General features: G+C 39.9%; 1 protein-coding gene and 1 long non-coding RNA gene across 3 annotated transcripts; one reads left to right on the forward strand and one right to left on the reverse strand.

Annotated features, from left to right (window-relative positions):
• Window positions 1–331: 331 nt before the first annotated feature.
• Window positions 332–10,068, reverse strand: LOC306987518. The gene is made up of 4 exons (XR_013795188.1): window positions 9,930–10,068; window positions 8,428–8,481; window positions 753–822; window positions 332–661 (listed from the first exon to the last, which is right to left on the reverse strand). It is a non-coding gene; the product is annotated as an uncharacterized lncRNA (long non-coding RNA).
• Window positions 8,014–15,248, forward strand: eomesa (eomesodermin homolog a). 2 transcript variants are annotated; one of them, XM_079591831.1, is made up of 7 exons: window positions 8,014–8,805; window positions 9,751–10,611; window positions 11,080–11,234; window positions 11,887–12,008; window positions 12,399–12,557; window positions 12,644–12,705; window positions 14,089–15,248. In XM_079591831.1, exons 2-7 carry the CDS (start codon window positions 9,887–9,889, stop codon window positions 14,864–14,866), a joined length of 2,001 nt encoding a protein of 666 aa, XP_079447957.1. In that variant the 5' UTR covers window positions 8,014–8,805; window positions 9,751–9,886; the 3' UTR covers window positions 14,867–15,248. The 2 variants fall into 2 exon arrangements, with proteins under 2 accessions (XP_079447957.1, XP_079447958.1); XM_079591832.1 differs by having other exon boundaries at window positions 8,365–8,805; window positions 11,101–11,234.
• The last annotated feature ends 8,251 nt before the right edge of the window (window positions 15,249–23,499 follow it).

Below are 23,499 nucleotides of genomic sequence, written 5' to 3' on the forward strand. Positions count from 1 at the left end.
AATCTGCATTTGTGCATATACGCACATCTAATCCACTGGCGTTATTGTGTTTTCTGTCATCTTAGAGAGACTGGGGTTCAAGAATATCATGCAATTCCCCAGATGTGCTTTAGAACAAACACCGAATTTCATTTTATTTTGGAAAAGGAGTTTGTTCATGCAAAAGCCATCATGTTCTTCATGCAAAACTATCATATGGCTTTAAAAGACACAGTGCACGAGTTGCTTTTGTTATTTTCGAAGCTTGATAGCATCTGTTCACATTGAATGAACAATTTGCAATATTGCCATACAGCCATACAGGTCTGAAGTAACAATGGCAGAACTCAAATTATTCCTTTAAACGTTATATTGGGCTTTTTACTGGTAGTAAAGGACCAGATTGGATTAAACAGCTGAATTTCCACATCATTAATTATCAAAGAAAAGCATTTTACAGAGGCTTTAATTAGTATTAAAGAGATAGTTCACCCAATAATGATTACACAAAACAAATCTTACACTTATGTGGTTTTGACCCGAAGTGAATTTCTTTCTTTCTTTATCTGTGGAACATAAAAGAAGATATTATGAAGACAAAACAACTTTGGACCCCATTGACTTTCAATGTGTGCACAAAAATACCCACTGGAACATGCTTCAAAATATCTTCTTTTGAGTTCTATAGAAGAAAGAAAGTCATATAGAGAGTAAATGCTGACATTTTTGACTGATTTACTGAAAGAACACGTGCACAGTCCTTATTTACTCACCGTCATGTTGTTACAATCCACTGTGCATTTCTTTTTTCTCAGAAACGTCTTTGGACCCCATTGACTTTCACTGTATGGACAAAACAACATTTTTCTTTTAATCTTTTGTGTTTTTTACACAAAAAAGAAAGTCATGCAGTGATGAAAAAATTGGCATTTTGAGATGATTTACTCCTTCAAATGTTATGGTTGGTCTTTTCACTTATAGTACAGACTCTAAAAAATGCTGGGTTGTTTTAACCCAAATTTGGGTCAAATATGGACAAGCCCAACCGTTGGGTTAAAATTTTTAATTAAAAAATGTAACCCAATGGCTGCGTAGGGCTGTCAAATGATTAATCACGATTAATCGCATCCAAAATAAAAGTTTGTGTTTACATAATAAATGTGTGTGTACCGTGTATAATTATATATATATGTGTGTATACACTCTAAAAAATGCTGGGTTGTTTCAACCCAATTTTGGGTCAAATATGGACAAACCCAAACGTTGGGTTAAAAATGTAATGTAAAAATGTAACCCAACGGCTGGGTTTGTCCATATTTGACCCAAAATTGGGTTGAAACAACCCAGCATTTTTTAGTAAAATAAGACTGAATGAAAAAGATAAAAAACCATTTACTCAGCATTATGACTTTCCAATCCAGTATACATTTCTTTCATACATTTATTTTTGTGAAGAAGCTTAAACTGTGGAGAGCAACATGGACTTTTACTGCATGGACAGAAAAGCATTTTTCATATCTTCTTCTGAGTTCAAAGTGAGATATGTTGGGTGAACTCTCTCTCTCCCAGCATTGATTTGTTTGGGGCTTGTGTTACGTGGAGTCCAGGAACATTTAGGGGTCACTTGACGTTACTGAACATTTACACAAAAAGCTCTGACAGCGAACAGGCATCGGATACTCAATGAGCACTGATTAAAAACACTGACATTCATCTCTTTAAAGAGCGAGTGTCACTGACCTTCATGTGCAAATAAATCCTGATCCCAGGAAACAGGGAACGCTCTCTCTAACTTATGAACAAACCTTCTTCCAGTAACATTAATACGCTTGTTCAAAGTTATCTGGGCTTTAATATTATTCCTCAAGACGTTAGCACAAATCATTCATGGAAGGTTTTTCCTCTGAAACGTTTCAGTCGGAATGTTCGTCTAACATTTTTTGAATGTTTCTTGTTTCGGAATGTTCAGAGAACACTCAAATAATGTAACATTCTCATAATGATCGCAAAATGGAATGTTCCCGTTCTAAGAACATTCAGAGATGACGTTTAAATGGGAACGTTCTCACAAACCCGGTCTGGAGTCGCACGGGTATATCTGTGGAAATAGCAACTATACACTGTACGGGTCAAAATTATCAATTTTTCTTTTATGCCAAAAGGATATTAAGATCATGATCCATGAAGATATTTAGTAAATGTCCTACCGTAAATATATAAAACATGTATTTTTGTGAGTGAATGCAGCACAATCGTGAACATAAATGCACAACTTTAAAGGAGATTTTCTCAATGTTTACATTTTTTTGCTCCTCAGATTCCAGATTTTCAATAGTTGTGTCTCGACCAAATATTGTCCTATCCTAACAAACCACACATCAATGGAAAGCTTATTTATTCAGCTTTCAGATGATGTATACATCTCAATTTCCAAAAATGACTGGTTTTGTGGTCCAGGGTCACATATGTGTGTTAGCTGGGGCAGACGAGAGCAGGTGAGCGCAGACGCGAGCGCAGACGACACACACTAATGGCTCAGTTTCTCAGCTCGCCTCCCGCCGCGGCTCTCAGCATCGAGATCCTCTAATGAGACGTACGGCGTTAATCCTGTCAACGGCGTTCATGAATCTAGCGCCGAGCAAAGGCGATCGCATCATAAAGCAGGAATGCAGCGCTTTCATGTGCTGGTGGACTCTGACAACAGTTCCTTCCCCTCGACGGTGACCCCTGACCTCTGGCCACCGGGGGTCACTCAGCTTTTATGGGTGGCCACGGAACATGGCGAACGGGTCAGAACGGGAGCGGGTTTACGAGGAAACGTAAACTTTGGGCTGAGTTGGAATGAATCTATGCGTACGAGCCGTAATTCAACTTTATTTGGTTTTCTGGTAGTCTTGAGAGATGGAAACGCTCCTCTAAAACCAATCCGTGCTCCCCGTGACTGAGAGTGCTGCGCTTTTATCGGCCGCTTTATGGAGGTTTGTACAGTCGTCTGTGAAATACACCTAGCAGTAAAATATAACGCTAATGAATGAAACTAATGTAATGACTCGGCAGGAAATTGCTAAATTTCACTCACTGAAGATCTTTAATAATGACAGACAGACAAGTCAAGATAGATATCCATCCGTCTGGATCGATGGATTGGATGGATTGATGGATTGGATGGATTGATGGATGGAGGGATGGATGGAGGGATGGATGGATTGACGGATGGATAGATGGATGGAGGGAGGGATGAATGGATGGAGGGATGGATGGATTGATGGATGGATTGATGGATGGAGGGATGGATGGAGGGATTGATGGATGGAGGGATGGATGGAGGGATAGATGGATGGATTGATGGATGGATAGATGGATTGGTGGATGGATTGATGGATGGAGGGATGGATGGATGGATTTATGGATGGATTTATGGATGGATGGGGGATGGATGGAGGGATGGTTGGATGGATGGAGGGAGGGATGGTTGGATGGAGGGATGGATGGATGGAGGGGTGGATGGAGGGATGGATGGAGGGATGGATGGATGGATGGATGGAGGTGTGGATGGAGGGATGGATGGGAGGGATGAATTTGGATAGATGGAGGGATGGATGGATTGATGGATGGATGGATAGATGGATGGATTGACTGATGGATGGATGGATAGATGGATGGATGGATGGATTGAGGGATGGATGGATGGATAGATGGATGGATGGATTGACGGATGGATGGATGGATAGATGGATGGATGGATGGATTGACGGATGGATGGATGGATAGATAGATGGATGGATGGATTGAGGGATGGATGGATGGATAGATGGATGGATGGATGGATAGATGGATGGATGGATGGATGGATAGATGGATGGATAGATGGATGGATGGATGGATAGATGGATGGATGGATGGATGGATGGATGGATGGATGGATGGATGGATGGATGGATGGATGGATGGATAGATGGATGGATGGATGGATAGATCTAATGAGGTGTTGACATCAGTTTGAGGGTAAATATATGTCCAGTCTGTCATCATCTGACCTCAGTAACAGAGCCGCGGTTTGAGACGCCTCGAACATTTAGCGACAGCACCGCAAGGCCTGAGCTGATACACCACTGTCACGTCCCGAGTGCATGAGGAGGAGTGACACGACAGGTCAAAGGTCACGAGTGCACGAGGAGGAGTGACACTAGGTCAAAGGTCACGAGTGCACAACGAGGAGTGACACGACAGGTCAAAGGTCACGAGTGCACAAGGAGGAGTGACACGACAGGTCAAAGGTCACAAGTGCACGAGGAGTGACATGACAGGTCAAAGGTCACAAGTGCACAAGGAGGAGTGACACGACAGGTCAAGGTCACGAATGCCTGGACGGTCACTGTCCTGCGCTTGACTTTGACACCGCGGCAGATTAATAGCAAAGAATATCATTTTCAGTATCGTTCATTTATTTTGCCATTTAAAATACGTGCAATGCATATTCAAGTATTTTTAGGCCTTTTTATCATCGGCCAATCAAAAATGATTATTCTAATCAGTAAAAGCATGTTATATATGTAAACTGCAGACATGCTTTTGAGAAAAAACATTTATAATATTAATAATAAGCTTGATCTATACAGCACTTACTAAAAACAACATTTACAAAGCGCTTATGTTGTTAATTTTTCATAAATGAGTGTTTAATGTGCATTTTATACCAAAAATGCACATTAAGCTGAAGTTAAAGTCGCCCTGTGGTGAAAATCCAGCTTTTAATGTAGTTTATGTGTCTATGTGGTGTTTTTAATCTGCTTTAACACACACCATGTGTAGATTCATAAGTCGACAGCATTGCTGAGTATTTTCTGCTTAAAACTGCAGTGAACCAAAGACAGTTTTAAAAACACGGTGTGAAATCGCTGGTGTTTCTGACGTCACACACTACCTTGTAACCAATCAGATCAACGTGTGATCGTCACCCAGTGGATCTCTGAGTGAGTGAGTGAGTGGAGGCGGGGCTCATTTGCATATTCATAGAACCGCGTATACTAAATGAGGGAAGGGTGTCGAGTTACATGCAAGCTATTTTAAGGCATAAAGACATTTTCTTCAAGTAAAAACACTTAAATATGTAATTTTGGTGATCAAAGATGAGTTTTAACGGATAAAATTATGGACTATAAACAAAATCACAGTGACTGACCCAGATCTGTGAACCGCGCTGAAGATACTCACAGTTCGGCGTTGGAAAATTAAAAATGTGTCGTGATTCTTCACGATCCCAAATCTTCCACCAAAGCCTCTGAGAGTTACAAAACAACATTTAAGACTATTACCGTCCCTTATGTATCTGTCCCGTCTAAAAGCACAGTATTGATTTTGAGTGACCCTGATTCACCCGCAGCCTCTCTCTCTCTCCGAGCGACAGAGAGAGAAACCGAGGGAGGGAAATAAAGACTGGGTGGCATTTCCAGTCAATAATAAAATGAGAAAGACGCTTTCAGAGGCGGAGGAGTGTTGAGGGGACGCGGCGGGGCCCTCGGGGGCCGAAACAGACATCTTGCGCCTGGTCACCGAGGTCCCAGACCGGAGAGGACAGCAGACTCTTATTTCCTCCTCAGGCTGGCAGCCAATCAGTTTCCAGCTGAGTTCCAGCCCCCCCTCTCTGTCTTTTCACAGATTTTTAGCCCCTTTTCCCCAAATTCTTCACACATCTCTAGATTGCACACATGCAAACACACACACATATCCCCTGCTCATAACACACATCTGCACACGGATAATACAGTATTATGAAGCGTAAATATACAAAGCAGATTTCACGATTGAAGCTGTTGATTTCAGGAATAATATGAAAACATTGAAACATTATGATGCATGATCAGCTAAATAAAGCAATAGAATTAAGCAACTTACAAATTAAGCTTTGCTGGTTTTCATCATGCTTCCATATACTATAAACTTCCAGATTTCAATTTGAATCTGTTGATTTAAGGAATAATGTGAAAATATTATGATGCATATGATTGGCTACATAAAGCAATAAAATAAAGCAACTTCCGAATCAAGCTTAGATTTCATTGCATTTGAATGAAACTGCAAATGTTATTCATTTAATGAATAATAATGCAAAAACGTTTAAACGGCATTATGACTAAAGCATCTCATGCACACTCTAAAAAATGCTGGGTTGTTTCAACCCAATTTTGGGTCAAATATGGACAAACTCAGCCGGTGGGTTAAATTTATAAATTACATTTTTAACCCAATGCTTGGGTTTGTCCATATTTGACCCAAAATTGGGTTGAAACAACCCAGCATTTTTTCAAAGCTTAATTTATCATCGGCAGCTGCACTCTTAAAAATAAAGATCCAAAATTTTCTCTTTTTTTAGAGTGATCAACATTTTAAAAATCTAAAGAACCGTTTGTGGAATTGAAAGATTTTTTATGGACGCATCGATGCCATTAAAAAGCCTTTATTTTGAAGCGTGTGTCGCTGAAAGCTGGAAGCAGAGTTCAGTATTCTCTTCTCGTTCTCATCTCAATATTCCTCTTAGCTGGGAGCTAATCCTTGTGAATCTCACACCTTAAAAACTACAAGGCACTTGGGACCCGGGATCTGTCAGGTGAGAACGCATAATCATTCCTGTGTGTGTGTGTGTGTGTGTGTGTGTGTGTGTGTTTCGCAGGTGCTCTGTGTGGATCGTCTTTACATCACACCTTCTCATACCATCAGTTGAGATCATTTCAGGATTTGATTTCATAATTTAGACACAGCGGCTGAGCTGACACGACGAGGCGACGTGAGCCGGAGTCCGAATCAAATGTTGCTTTTCATTGCGTTCATAATAGATAAATATAAACAAAACAGATTTGAATATTGAATTCCTGGTTTAAAGTCGACATGAACCGGAAGTTGCGCCGGTCTTTTCTTTCTCTATTGTGCCGTCTATCCGAGTGAAACGCTTCTGGAACAAGAACAAATGTGGGCGGGGCTTGATTTTGTCCGTGGGAATTGATTGGACGGTTGTGGTTTCCTATTGGCTGATCTCATGTGAGTGACAGGTTGCCCCTCCCACATCATCAGAGAAAAGACATTGCTGTTATTCTGATTCAAGATTACCACAAACATTAATTTAAAACAATAATGATGTGCAATATTCCTGCACTATTCTAGATAAACTACACTAGATAAACAATATTCCATTACAAAAACACGCATCGTTGATTTTGATTTCATGGTGACTTTACGGAAAAATGTGTCTTTTCTTACACATGAGAGCTGAGCACATGTGTCCCTACATCATTAAAGTATTATTGATATCACATTTAAAGCGAATAAAATGACATCAAATATGTAATTTCAAGTGTGAATAGGTTAATGGTTGACTGTTATTTTTGTGTAGCCTAATGTAATCAACCTGTGACTTATTAAATGTATCACAGGCTCTCTTTAATTTAGCATGCAGCCCATGACTGTCATCAAGGAGTTTTAATTACAATGCCGAGCTCAAGAGAGTCAGTGGATGGGTTTGATGAGGACACCCGGTGGGTTTTTCATTAAAGAGCGCTCGCGCTGAGCGTGTGACCCTTTCCGGGTAACCGACCATTATCGCCACCCGGTCCGCGCGCTTCCGTGTCGCTATAAAGAGCGCAAAGCAGCGATTCCGTGCGTTTCTCTCTCTCTCCCTCTCTCTCTTTTATCAGATTTGAGGTACAGAAGGGTTTTAATAAGGCGGTGTCTATCCGCCCGGCTGTCTCTTCCTTCACGATCACCGGTTCCTTCACACGGAAAAATAATTGGCCGGTTTCCCTGAGCTTGGAAAGAGGTTGAGCCGGGTGGGATTTGCCTTCCCCCGCCCCTCTCTTTTTATTACCACCGCCTGATGATAAAGACAATCAGATATTACCTTATGGTGAACTGGGGCTCAATTGTTTTTCCATCTGTTGACCTGGGTGGTGTTTTCTTTTCCTTTTTTTTTTCTTTCGCGTTTTGAAAATGTGTTCAGATATTGTTTGAATCGTGCATACGTTTTGATCAATACAACCTGCGCATTTCGAGCTCAATTTCACAATTTAAAATAACGCAATGTTTCGCTTTAAAAAATTAAACGTATAATCATAAATGCATGGTGTTTAATAAACAAATACGAGTATTTTATGAATAAAGACTTTGTTTAGTAGCTTAAAGCAATCATTTATGATTATTATTATAATTTAGGAATTATAAACACATCAATTAAACCCTAATTAATATATTATCCCCTTTTTTATTATTTCTGAAATTAAGTAGGCTAAATAAAAAGGAATAAATGCACTTATTATATTTACTTTAATTGCTTTTTTTTTTTTTTTTTTACAAAACAGTACATTTTTATTTATAGGCTACCTACTATTATTAAAGGCGCAGGTTTTTTTTAAAGAACTCCCCAGGTGACGCACGCGCGCGCGCGCCTCACTCACTCACCTCGTGCACGCTGAAACCAATCTCCTGCAGTGTTTCGTCCGTATCATGAAGACGCTGAAACAGAGTTCACAATAGAATTACACACTAGAGCACGTAGATTAGGCACTTACATATGTAAATACACAATACATTTTTTGATACGGGGAATGCTTTGGGTAATTGCACTATAAAATCTCACGGAATTTGTGAACGTTTACTTGCGCGTGGACAGAACTTACGCTGCTGCTCGAGCTCGTTAAAATCTGAGCGCTTTTTGGACTCCAGTGCTGAAAAGAAGAGAGAAGACTGAGCCCAAACACACTGAACCGGAGAGGGGTGAACTTTAACCCCCGCGACACGAGCAACTCGAGGCATGGCGGTCCTGACTGACAGTCTGTGGTGAGTTTGCTTTCCTCATTAATCGTTTGTTAATTATTTGGGTTGCCAAGTTCAGTCGAGCTCAAGTGTATTTAGATCAACCGTTCTCAGGTCAGCCTGGAGGACTCGTTAATTGTTTTGTTTTCAGTGTATCTGAAAAATGGTGTCAATCCACTTCCAAGTTCCTCAGTGGGTTCAATGTCAGTCTCAAATTAACACTCATTAATTGGCTTGAAACGAGTTTTGAAACGTTCTATGATAAGTATGTTTTTAGTCAAAACTAGATGCATTCCAAGTAAATATAAAAACAGTGTTATTAATAGGCCTAATAATATTTACCAGGGCCAGGTTTTTAAGTCATACAAAAAAATCACTCTTTAAAATGTAGGTTCCAAAAAGGTTTTTTCGAGGAAAAAACAAGAACAATTGGTTCCCCAAAGAACCTTTCAGTGAAAAGCTCTAAAGATAAAAATGTTTTCCTTGGTGCATAAAACATTTGAATAATCTAAAAAACCCTTTTCCACAAATAATGATCCTTTAACTAAAAAAAAAAAATGCTGGGTTGTTACAAAACGTTTGGGTCAAATATGGACAAACCCAACCGTTGATTTAGAATGAAGTGAATTTTTTTAAACCCAACGGATGTTTTTTTTTTTTATTCAAATTGTAAACCCAACGGTTGGTTTTGTCCATATTTAACCCAAACATCGTTAAAACAACCCAGCTTTTGTGTGCAATGGAAAGGGTTTCGTTGATGCTAAAGGTTTTTGCAACCGTCATAAATAAATTTAAGAGTGTAGCCTTAAATAAATAAAAGAGAGAAAGTGATATGTTTTTAATAGGCCTAGTTAAAACGAAAGCCTCTGAGCCAATGAGAAACGGTAAGAACGCACGAATTGCAAAGGCTCCGCCCCCTCGAGTGAGATGGAATATATAAACTCTCTCAAACAATTCTGTCACTCACAGATTACAGTTGAAAATCCGGAGGTGTCGCTTCAGAGGTCAAACTGCGGGGCGCACGGAGCCGCGTCGTGGTGTGATCTACTTATTGATCTCGACCAGCTTTTGATTGATCCTCATCCCCGTATCAGTGTATTGAAGAATGCAGTTAGAAAGCATCCTCCCTGGCGCATCTGTAAACTTACCCAAGACCTTCTACAACCTGTCGACGTCCTCCGAGAGCACCAACAACAGCCCGGGGTCAACGCAGATCGATTTTCAGGACATGGACCGGACAGATACCGAGCCGAGCTCCGGTGCCAAGAAGTTCTTGAGTGGCGGGAACGCGCTGATGGATGAGGCGGACACCGAGAGCTTCACCGGGACTAAAGCAACAGCGGCAGCCGCCGCACCGGACGCGCGGAAAACTTCTCCGGTAATCGGTGGAGACGACGAGCTGTCCAGCGCGCGCCGCTACAACATCGACGAACTGGGCACTGATCGTTATTTCATATCATCTTCCCAACCGAGCTCCGACGTGACCAACCCGTGCTCTCTCTTCCCGTACGGGGGCCAGACCGGCTCGGTGTACAGTGGCTCGAACGGCTCCAGGTATTCGTCTTCTCTGCATTACGGCTCGGTTCTTCCCCCCGCCGGGTTCTCATCCGCCGTGTGCGCCAGTCGGAGTCAGTTTGGAAGCGGCTATCAGTTCGGACAGGGTCCCGGGTGCCTGTACCCGTCCTATCCCGGACCGGGCTCCAGTTTGAGCTCGATGCCCATCCCGGGTTCGGGCTCCGCGACCAGGGCGCAGGTGTACCTGTGTAACAGACCGCTGTGGCTCAAATTTCACCGCCATCAGACTGAGATGATCATCACCAAACAGGGCAGGTAAGGACGAGAAGTTCATGAGCTCACTCTAAAAAAATAAATGCTGGGTTGTTTCAACATGTTTGGGTCAAATATGGACAATTCTAACCGTTACTTTAATTATAATTTTAAAACGCAACGGTTGGTTTTTAAATTCAAATTTTAAACCCAACGGTCGGTTTTTAAATTCAAATTTTAAACCCAACGGTTGGTTTTGTTCATATTTGACTTAAACATGGGCAGAAGCAAGCCAGCATTTTTTTTAAAGTGCTGTAAATGTGAAAAATGCTGTTAAAGTTTTGCTTTAAAAGTAATTTAGAACATAAATAAATAATAATTTAGAGCGTGCATGGTTTAAAATGTAAATGTTTTAACAGAATGAACGTGCAACATTTTAATAAAATTATCAAATGTATTTGAATAACGAATATTCTTTTCTCAGGATGGTGAAACTTAAATTAATTCTTTTATTAATAATCATATTCGCAGGCGAATGTTCCCCTTTCTAAGTTTTAACATCACTGGACTGAACCTGACGGCGCATTATAATGTGTTTGTGGAGGTTGTTCTGGCCGATCCGAACCACTGGAGATTTCAGGGCGGGAAATGGGTGACCTGCGGGAAAGCGGACAACAACATGCAAGGTGAGGAAAAAACTGAGAATAATTTGAGCAACATGACAACCTGTTATATCTGCAGTTAAACGTGTTGTTCGGTGACGGGTTTGTTTTTTTTTCTCCTGGAAAATAAATTAAATGTTACTCGAGTATGGCCATTATAATCAAATGCAACGAAAAACTAAATTAGATATTCGTTTTTTTTTCTTTTGAGTGGGATTTTAATCTTCATTCGATGTTGTTATAAACGAATTGGTTAGCTGTATAGAATATAAGAAGGCTATGAATGTATAATTATTGCCAAGGACGCGTGAAATTAAACGAATTAATTCAAACAATTTCAAAGCTAAAACAACCGTTAGCGTTTATGCGCGCGATTGTTTTTATTACGTTATTTAAACTTCGATTTTTTTTCACACTTTAACATTGCATTTCGTTTAAAAATGAAAACATTTTCAATGCAATGAAAGAAGTTTTGCATTTAATGCGAGCGATTTGCAGAGATGACACGCGGGGGTGGACGTGTTATTCTCCTATGTGTATAATAATTATTCAAAACAAATCGCTCTTAGTCATGATGCATCTGTGTTACACCAGTGCAAAAGTTCCCTGCTTTATTTAACCCGACTAATAGTTTAATAAGACAAAGCATTAATGTTCTGCATGTGTTTTTCTGTAGGAAACAAGGTTTATGTTCACCCTGAATCACCAAACACTGGGGCACACTGGATGAGACAAGAAATATCATTCGGGAAACTGAAGCTAACCAACAACAAGGGTGCAAATAACAACAATACTCAGGTAAACAAAACCACTTGTTAAAGAAGTTGAGCAATACTCGGTGTTTAAGTGTTAGGTTAAGGAATTGCGGATGGCTAATATGAAGACATGTTTGTGTGTGTGTGTGCAAAATTTTAGCTGACATTAATGTTGGAGAGCGATGTTCTTAAACTGAATGCATATAGAAATATTAACAAAAAAACTTTAAATACTATATTTTGTATGTATTTTAGTTGCAGAAATCTGATGCATCTTTTTAAAGATATAGATTAGTGTGTGTGTGGAAGTTTCTACCTCATATACACACAGTCATCTCAAAGGTCTTCAGTGTGGGTTTGACACCTACAGCAAAAGCGCTGGCCATAAACTCTGCACAAACACTGACGTGTGTGTGTGTGTGTGTTAAAATAGATGATCGTTCTCCAGTCCCTGCACAAATACCAGCCGCGACTGCACATCGTGGAGGTGACAGAGGACGGTGTGGAGGACATGAGCAGCGAAGCCAAAACACAAACCTTCACGTTCCCTGAAAACCAGTTCATCGCTGTAACGGCTTACCAGAACACCGACGTAAGCAGAAACACAGCCACAGCTCCTTTCAGCCACTTCTGCTTTTGTGCCGCTTCTCAACTCCTCGTCTTTGTGTTTAATTGCAGATCACACAGCTCAAGATCGACCACAACCCGTTCGCAAAAGGCTTCAGGGACAATTATGATTCGTAAGTGCCTTTCGAACAACCGTCCCCGACTGAGAAGTGCAAAACCCATTATTGCTGACCGAATTATGAAAACAACCCAAAAATATAAGGGTGTTCCTTTCGTTAACTACATTTTATAAACGATAAGATGAGACTAAACCTTTCTTTTAAACAAAAACATTGAACATTTTTTGTAAGGTACATGAGTCTGGTTTCAGTCTGTGTGTGTTTATACTACAGTGCCAAGTTTATAATATTCAGCAGGATGAATACTGGTAAAGTAGTAACACTTCAATATAAGGTTTGATTAGTTCAAGCATTAACTACATTTATTTAGCAATGAGAAATCCGTTAGAGTATCTATTAAAAACTTTAATGTTACTTCATGTCAGCTCTGGTCCATTAAATACAACTTTTAATTCTAGTAATGTATTTGTAAATGTTGAAATTGAACTATTATTCATGGTTCGTATAGCCTGCTAATGTAATGCGTTTTGCCATTTATATTTGCACATTAAATTATAGAATATTTCTGTAGTCTTTAGATTGAGCAAGGTTTCCCAAAGAACCTTTCAGTGAAAAGTTTCCTAAAATAATAATAATAAAGAACCTTTTTCCACTATAATGAACCTTTCACTCTAAAAAATTCTGGGTTGTTTCAACACATGTTTGGGTCAAATATGGACAAACCCAACAGTTGATTTAAAATTAAGTGAAATGTATAAACCCAACAGTTTTTAAATTCAAATGTTTAAGTTTTTTTCTCTCCCATATTTAACCCAAACATCAGTTAAAACAACCAGCATTTTTTGTCCAATGGAAAAGGTTTTATTGATCATAAAGGTTTTTGGAACCATCAATATTTATTTAAGCGTGTAGAAGCCTTAAAGAAAAAAGACAAAGAAAAAAGAGAAAGTAATATGTTTTGAATACAGGTAAAGTGGGACTTCGTGCAATATGGTCACACTTCAATATGAGGTTCCATTAGTTAATGCTTAAAATGAGCTAACAGTGAGCGATTCGTAAGAGTATCTATTAATAACTGTCCGTTAATGTTAGCTCAGGTTCATTAAATAATATGAACGGATGCAACTTTTAATTCTAGTAAATGTTGAAATGTTTTAAGAATTATTATTCATGGTTAGCCTACTAATGTAAGGAGTTGCCATACTCTGAATTATACAATATTTCTGTAGTGAAGATCTTTAAATTTAGCAAGACACCAGAAAGTGTCACCCAAAAAACAATAGAGGGAGAAAGTAATATGTAACTCTTCAAAATAAGGTTCCATCAGTAAATGCATGAACTAAAACAATCTAATAGTGTGTCTACCTACATTGACTCTTGTTAAAGAATGCAATGCGACAAATTGCTAACAGTCTCTCTCTCTCTCTCTTCTCTCAGGATGTACACGGCTCCAGAGAGCGACAGACTGACGCCCTCTCCTACTGACTCTCCGCGGTCGCACCAGATTGTCCCCGGCGCCCGCTATGCAATGCAACCCTTCTTCCAAGACCAGTTTGTAAACAACCTGCCACAAAACCACCGCTTCTACGGCAGCGAGCGCGCCGTGCCACAAACCAACGGCCTGCTTTCTCCTCAGAGCGAAGACTCGGCCTCCGGCGCGGCTTCGGCTCAGCGCTGGTTCGTAGGGCCCGTCCAACAGAGCGGTGCGTCCAGCAAACTGGACCTGAGCTATGACAGCGAGTACTCTGCGTCCAGTCTCCTGCCGTACGGTATTAAACCGCTTCCGCTGCAGAGTCCTCACGCGCTCGGCTACTACCCTGACTCCGCCTTCGCATCAATGGCGGCCGGCTGGAGCAGCAGGAGTTCGTATCAGAGGAAGATGACCACCGGCTTGCCCTGGTCACCTCGACCGAGTCCTCCGGCCTACACCGATGACCTGTTGACCTCTAAAGACAAGCTTCAGGACGAGGGCTCCACCTCGGCCCCGACCGCCGGCACCACCGCCCCCTGGATGGAGGCTCCGCCGGTCCTGAAGGTCGTGGACTCGGGCGACGCCAGCGGGTACGCCATGGCGTGTAAGAGGCGGCGCGTTTCGCCCGGCGGATCCAGTACGGACGCTTCGCCCACTATAAAGTGTGAGGACTTGAGCTCGGAGGAGTACAACAAAGAGAGCCATAAAGCCATGGGTTATTACGCCTTCTACACAAGCCCTTAAGAACTGCTTTCCAGATCATTTATCAATTCTCTCTTTATCTCTTATTTTGTTTGAAGTGATCTGCTATGTTGTGTTTTTAATCTTTTAATCTGCAAGTGCCAAAGCTTTCGTGCCACCCCGGTTGTGCTTGTTTATTTGTGAAATACATACGCTTCTTTTTTGGGGGGTTTTACTTTCTATTCTTTTTAAAGCATGCCCTTTTTAATCTTATTTTTATAAAAAGCCCATAATGTGATTTTTTTTTTTTTCTTCTTTTTTTTTTCTTCCTTTTATTTAAGATCCCTCTGTTGTACAGTATTTGTGCACTTTAGATTGTGATGTATCTTGTACAAATGTTCTCATGGCACTGTTATGAAAGGTGAAATAAAATGTGCTTTTCATACTTCCTTTGTCTGTGTTTCTCTGCTGTATGTTTTATTTAACGAAAGTGTATTTTAAAACTACACTTATTCATGGACTTAATTTATAATAAAAAAAACTTAACGAAAATTAAATTCGTTAATTTGCTTAACGTTATCTTGTTTTAAACGGGCAGTTTCTAACATTTAAATTTTCATAAACAATCGGCAATTTTGCGGGAACGAGCAAAACGTTTGTAAAGCACAGGGGGAAAAGTTTTCTTTTTAAATGTAAGTAATTGCATTCTTACATTTAAACGTTTTTACAGTTAAACGCCATTTAAGAAATAACCTAAATTATTGTAATAAACCAAAGATTCGTGTTAATTTTTATTCAATGAAGCTAATGATTTATTTTACTCACATTTGCCTAGTAATGTTCTAAATAATACTAAAACAATCTTTGTACTGTACAATCGTGTATTCTCTAAAAATTCCGTTTCAATCACCCACAAACGCACCGTTATGTCTTTATTTGAAGGCGCGCGTGTCGTTTTTCTTTATTTTGACCGTGTTTTGTCAAACAGGAGTTTGTCGCCTATATATTCAGCTTTTCCCAGAGTTATTTCCGATCATACGAAACGCATTTCTGGGTGAATGTGACAGAGGAAGTCCCTGCGGTTCCTCATTTTGTGTTTTTATGGCCACTATTTTCTGCGCTTTAGTTGAAACTGACACAAATACTTTCTCCTTTTCAGCCTCTGCTAAACACATTTAGAAGCGTTTCTGTAGAGACCGCACAATCTTACTTCCATTGCATTAAACAGTTTAACATGGTGTCCAAGAACTATAACACATTTGCATTATGTTCAAAACAGCAGAACAAAAAGCCTCTTAAAAATAAAGGATGGATCGGATGCATTTCCAGCCTATGAAACGCATCTAAAAAAGTTTACTTTGCAAAACCAGCTGTTTTTAAAAAGCCCTTTAATAGAAGAAATTAAAACCCAATGCATTAATATCATTAAACACCCTTCATATTTTAAGACCTACATTTTTGACACGTGCAATTTTCTTAATTGAGGAGGCAAGTGACTTACTTCCTGCTATATTTTTCGGAAGAGACTCAATGAAAGTGTGAAAATTACGCATCAAATATGAGAAGATGGTCGAGCTGATAAACTTCCTAAGCAAGATGCACGAGGACGGGCCTCATTTTTGGCATGTTTAAGGAGAATTGCACTGTTCTGTCTGTCAGCTCGCAATCCTTCCTCATCAGCGAATCCCTCTTGAGTTCATTTCAATGCCCCGGTATTTTTAAGTCTAATGAATTCTGTTGTCAGACTTCTTGACAGAAAGCGAAGACTCCGACTAACTCCAATTAACACCTTCTAATGATGCTGAGCTCCTGATGGCGCTGAGATCATCTGCCCCGGGCGGGTATGATGGGGGTAGCGGGGCTATAAATGTTCAGTTCTCCTTCAACACTCGTGTCAGCGAATCCCAGACCGGATCACCGCGAGATCACAGGCTCGTTTTTACTTCCTTAGTAGTCTTAGAAGACCAAGTATGACGGTTTAAATAGGAAAACTGTGTTTTAATAAATACAGTAGTCAACATTTGAAGTGGATCAAAACCTTTCATCATGAATTTTGAACAATAGGGCTACCCGTTCTTGTCTTAGGACAACTTTGATGGACTTTTTTGATCCACTTCAAATGTTGACTACTGTATTTCTGTCTTCATTTTGTTTCTTAGCTTTGAGGTCACCAATCCACCTTATTTTTTAACCTTATAACCAATGTGCGAGACTTCCGGCGTCATTCCCAGCCAGTTTTTTTTTTACCTGTCCAAAAGAGCTTATTTTCGTGTTTGGATATGGATATGGATATGCATATATAAGATGGTTATGCTTGTGTACCCCTAAAAGATGACAAAATAATGCTAGTGTTGCACATTTTAAAATTACTGACCAAAAATAGTGATGACATCATCTTGTACACTGAGGCATATACTTTTTTTTTTTTTTTTTACAAATACTTTAGATTAAGAATGTCCCTCCTCAACCCTCTTCCTAGCAGTATAGCAAATGCAACACAAACTAAAGGTATAGGCCTCCAGACTTTGAACATGTCCCATCTTAAAGGTGCAGTAAGCAATTTATGAGACGCTGTTGAAAGTGGATCCGGGCAGCATTGCCCAAAAGCATCGTAAGCCTATTTAATCGTGGAACAATTGCCTCCAGTGGTCTCTACGATCAATTTAGGCTTACAATGCTTTTGGGAAACACAGCCCAGGACGGAGCACCAAAACACACTGTAGCCAATCAGCAGTTTCCACTTATGATGATAAGGCGGCAACCTTCGGAAGTGACTTAAACTGTAATTCATCGACTGGCCACTAGAGGCTCCAAAAGAGATTCAATCCCATAAACCCCCATGTTAAAATGTTTTATAACTTTACCAACTTCAATGCCAACTTTACAGCATAAAAAAAACATGTTTACAGCCTGGTACAAAAAGTGGCTTTGGTCTATACAGCTAATTTTGCCCGTCATGACGACTGTGAGAGGGGTACAATTTTTTTATAGCTCATCCATTCAAATTATATTAAGCCTGAAAGTTCTGCATAATTAAGGGCGTGGCCACTTGAGTGACGGGTGGATTGCCGCTGATGTCACTACTAGCTGTTTGTCTGCTGTGTTAGCGTCACGTCACCTCAGCTAATCCGCCTCGCTGCACTTTTTCGTTTATCGGTAGTGACGCGCTAACAAGATGACGACGACCGGCCCCGCCCACTTTGTGCTTCAAAATTGCTCTTCAGAAACATTCGGGTGAAGTCACAATATTACGTCCAAATTTTTTATAGTCTATGGTTCCATAGCGTGTTCATGCATGTGGGGGCGGAGCTATCAAGATAGGGGTGTGGTCCTGTTGGGAAGGGGGCGTGTTTTGGTGATTTCAAATATCAACAGCCTTTCTCAGAAATTGCTTACTGCACCTTTAATTTTTTTGGTTCAACAGGTAACACCTCATCAACATCAAACTGTGCTCATCAAGCAAACAAATGCTCAATAACTCAAAGTTATGTGGAGATGAGTTCAATGATACATATGCACAATTATAAGTAGTTAATGGGTTTTTCAATGACCCCTGTGTCTACAGCTTTTTCACTTGTTGTTTTTTTTCTCCTTGTGTCGAGGCACTTTGAGATTGAACTCTTCATGAATAGTCCTCGAGGATGTCTGATCTTGTCTTGTTCGTTTAGCTAATGGATCACATGCACACATGACCCTGAGCATTGGGAGGACAGGAACTGTACTCTTACAACGAGTCAATCGACTGCGACAGCAACACGCATTAATGCAGGAACTGCAGTAATCAATAGACACTTCACCTGCGCTCTGCATGTCGAGAGTCACAGCATGTAAACGAGGAGAGGAAAACACGAGCCGTCTGATCCCGAGCCATCCGACACCTGAAGGGATTCCCAAAGAAGAAGTGATCCGGATTCACTCCACACTGCATTGGGAACAGGTTTTGGTACATCATAAAAACAGCAGGAGCTCGGAGAAGGCCGGAATCATAAATTGAGATTAGGAAAATAAAGGGTTAATTATTTTTATTTTATTTTATCAAAGGCATTTGATTAGGCATGAATCATTGACCTTAGTCAGGGAAGAGATGTTTAACTTTTGACAGGAATGAGAATGAATCTGACGGATTGAATTACAGTGCATTCAATGGTTTGGATGAAACTTTAGACAGAAACTCCTTGAAACAGTTTTAAAAGTTGTGAAAATGACGTGATCTGGAATCTTTAGTTTGTGCCGTTGTGAAAAATCATATCCTTAAAGCCTTGTTTTCATCCACATTAAATTCAGTCTAACCTGACTAAGATCTATTAAGTGATTTCTCGTCTATGGCTAATATGACAGTGGTTTTATACTGACATCCATCAGCGTTGTGTCATGCAAAAGCAAAGGTTCTTGGTTACAATATTGATAAAGTATAGTATCCCACTGGTCATGTGATCGCAACAGCTATATACGCCACTGATATGACTCAAGTCTCATTTGAGTAAACATGTCAAAATAATGACTTAAGGTGTAAAACTTTGGAAAACATGCAGTTAGTGCAAACGAAAAAAAATATCAAGGAATGGGGAAAAACATGTGACCGTTCGTGACGTCACACAGCATTACGTTACATTTTTTTTATCCAATTTTGTTTTTACTATGAAAATTATATATCACAGGTTATCCATTGCAACCATATAAATTCGCTTTTGAATGAGGCAACATGAAAGATGTCAGTATAAAGTCATATTAGAAATTACTTACTCATTTGATAAAAATTAACACTCTCTCTCTCTCTCTCTCATGCATATAATCATATATGTATGTAACATCTGTTTGGAAGAAAGTCATCCGGATTTGACACAACATGAAGGTGATAAAATGATGACAGTCTTAATTTTTGGGGTGAAAGATCCCTTTAAGAACCTCAAACATCATTAGCACACAGTTATGCAGTCCATAACGAGAAGAACGAGACAGAACTGAGATCAGTTGAGTTTATTTTCAGATTAGGTTGATCAGGCTGATTTGAGGAGGTCAGGTCTGGTGTGTGTGTGTGTGTGTGTGTGTGTGTGATGTCTGGGTCAGCGGTGTGTGAGTAACAGTGTTGGGGCCTGAGACTGTCCCCTGCTCAGACCTGCACTTAACACTGAATTGATTTTAGACACCCCTCGCCGTCCTGGGAGGGTCCGGGCTTTACACAACCCCAACACACACACCGAGAAAAGGCACACACACATTTAGCCACACACATACTGTAAAATCAAACATCTGCATAAGGTTGAGCACACAGCACTGATTTAGAAGATGTTCAGATATACTTGTACTTTTCTTTTTTTCTGCAGTATTTAATGCACAGTATATGCAACTTTTTTGTATGCATGAAAAACTGGTTATTTTTTACAATAAGGTCCCAATAATGTGAACATGAATGACCTGCATTTTCCAAATTGTGCACAAGAACAGTAACCTACCCCACAATGCATGTCGCGTTCAACTTCTATTTCCAGTATAACTAATTTTATCTCATTCTATTTGATCAAACTGGGGAAAAGTTAAAGTCCCCCTCTAGTCAGTAATCCCTTAAAACTCATCTTTCTTCACCAAAATTACATATTTAAATGTTTTTCCTTGAAAAAAATGTCTTTATGCCTTAAAATATCTTGAATGTAACTCGACACCCTTGCCTCATTTAGTATGCGCGGTGCTATGAATATGCAAATGAGCCCCGCCTCCACTCACTCACTCACTCAGAGATCCACTGGGTGACGATCACACGTTGATCTGATTGGTTACAAGGTAGTGTGTGACGTCAGAAACACCAGCGATTTCAAACCGTGTTTTTGAGACTGTCTTTGGTTCACTGCAGTTTTAAGCAGAAGATACTCAGCAATGCTGTCGACTAATGCTTAAACAACATTAAAAGCTGGATTTTCACCACAGGGCGACCTTAAGAAGAAACTGTGTCAAATTGGAATAAAAAAATTAAATAAGAAAAAAGCTGGCAAAAGTTGAGCTATTACATAACAAATAAAATAAACAGTAACAAAGCCAGTTTTCCACTAAGAACACAGCCGGACGTTCACTTCATGGGTTGGCTCAGGATGGAGGATCTTGACTTATGAATTTACACATGGTTTGTCTTAAAGCATATTAAAAACACCACATAGACATAAACAACATTAAAAGGTAAAAATGTAATAGTTTGGGTCAGGACGGCGGGTCGGGGTGTGGTTCGGTACCCAGAGACCAAAGCAGACACACAGAGCACTAAAGCTTCCAACATGACCGCAAACAAGTTCCAGTCAAGTGTGTGTGTGTGTGTGTGTGTGTGTGTGTACAGGGAGCGTGTTGTTGTAGCCGGCGGGCTGGAAAGCCGCGGTGGCTGAAATCAATGCACTGGCACTTTGAGGAGCGTCCTACAGATTTAGGACGTCCCTGTAGGGTCCAAACCACTGGAAAAAAGAGAAAAACATCATCCCTCCATCCCTCCAGCGCCCCAGGGAAAGAGGGATGCTATCTCTCCATCACCTCGGGGAACGAACGCAACACACTTGATAACCTCCAACCTGAACACACACACACACGTTAGTTTTTCGACCATTGACTTCTATTGTTTTAGTGATATATATTCACCCAACCCCAAATTACTGTCATTTATAAGCATTGGTATTAGGATTGTAACGATCTCCTCATGTCAGGATTCGATACACATCTCGATACTGAACTCACGATACCGTATTATTGCGATACTCCAAGACATGATAAAAGGTTAACAAAAAATGCACTGTTGATTAAAAAAAAATGCTCAATTTAGTGTTACATTGTGTGTGTAAATGAATAGTCTCGGACTTGTGCTGGAAACCCAAAGCACAGGACAATAGAGACACCAGAATAACAATATTCATGATTCTGAAGATGAAAATACAGAATTATTTTAGATGAACATGCTTGATCTCTGTCACTGACTCGATATTTAGGCCACTTTTTACTGGTGACATCAAACATTGGACATTATCACGACCCACAAATATTCCGACATACACTCTAAAAAATGCTGGGTTGTTTCAACCCAATTTTGGGTCAAATATGGACAAACCCAGCCGTTAGGTTACATTTTTTAATTACATTTTTAACCCAACGTTTGGGGTTTGTCCATATTTGACCCAAAATTGGGTTGAAACAACCCAGCATTTTTTAGAGTGTATAATTGATGGTGAAATGTTCAAATAAAATCCTAATGCACACAGTGTGATCTACTGTCAGCAGATGGCGGCTCCTCCAGAGCTGAACTGTTGACCCCGCTCTGGCCCCGGAGAACCAGAGGCTCTGTGGTTCAGATCTGCGGACGCTAGCTTAGTTAGCGGCGATCACACGCTCACGAGTGTTTGGTACTGGATTGTGTGCTACTGGTAATCGGAAGTCTGCCGGTTTGTTTCCCACAAGGATTGACCTTTGACCTTCACTGTTGTCTTTGCACAACGCACTTAACCTCAGGATACACCAGAGAGACTGAACTCAACTAACACACTTCACACAAATTATAAATAAATATGATTTGGAATAAATCTCTTAATGTGTTTCTCGCTCATGATGTCTGTTTGTTTGTGAGGTACACTAGCTTTCAAATGTTTTGCAAAGATGCATGAAATTACATTTATAATGTTGATTGATATTTCAAATAAATGCTTTCTAATCGTTAACAAATTCTGTTTTCAACATTGATAATAATCATAAATGTTTTTTTTGAGCATCAAAATCATCTTATTATAGTGATTTGTGAAGGATCATGTGACACTGAATACTGGAGTAATGATGCTAAAAATACAGCTTTGATCACAGGAATAAATTACACGTTACTGTATATTCACATAGAGAACAGAAGATTTTACATACACTTTAAATCTGATTTCCACACCAGAGCCAGTGTTTGTTTCTGTGATTTCCCCCTGATGTGCCACAGCATCACACCATTAATTTATTATAGGGTCAATCTCCATGGACTAACCTGAGGATACGGGTCTTGAAAACAGACACAATGGTGATAATTCATAGGTCAGTCCTTGTGGGAATTAAACCTGCGACCTTCCAGATACCAACTGTAAACTCTGACCACAACACACCAGACACAACCCTGTGGAGAACATCAGATTCACCAGGCGACCTCTCTCGAGCGCAGACTCCTGGACCAAACCCGGCTCAAAACACCAAACACTCCCAGATAAATGCGGTTCAAAGGGAAACGGCACATTCTCATGCACTGTATAAAAAAAAATTTAAATCCGCAAAAATTCAGAAATTTACCAAAAAATGGCAGAAATTTACAGTAAAAAAATACAGTAGCAACATTTTAGGTTTTACAGACTTAACTTAATTTACAGTAAATAAACGTATTTCACTATCTGACATAATGTTAATTTACCAACCTATTGAAGTACTAATATCTGTTTTGTATCATTGTAATACACTGATAACCACCAATCACAGAGTAGATGAGAGTCACATGATCAATCAAAGCTCATCACAAGCAGCTTTTCCATAAGACAGTTAATAATAAACAGAAGCTGCACAGTGTCATTCACACAAACACTAAACACCATCATGGTAACACACATAAAGTTTACAAAAATGCAATACGCATTAATTTAACAACATTAAATGTAACTTAAAACCCTAATGTACATAACAGATTAGAAAAAAACTAAGAAAAACTATGA

The sequence above is a fragment of the Phoxinus phoxinus genome, assembly GCF_949152265.1.
Source record: "Phoxinus phoxinus genome assembly, chromosome: 19".
In the NCBI taxonomy this organism is placed as follows: Eukaryota; Metazoa; Chordata; class Actinopteri; order Cypriniformes; family Leuciscidae; genus Phoxinus; species Phoxinus phoxinus.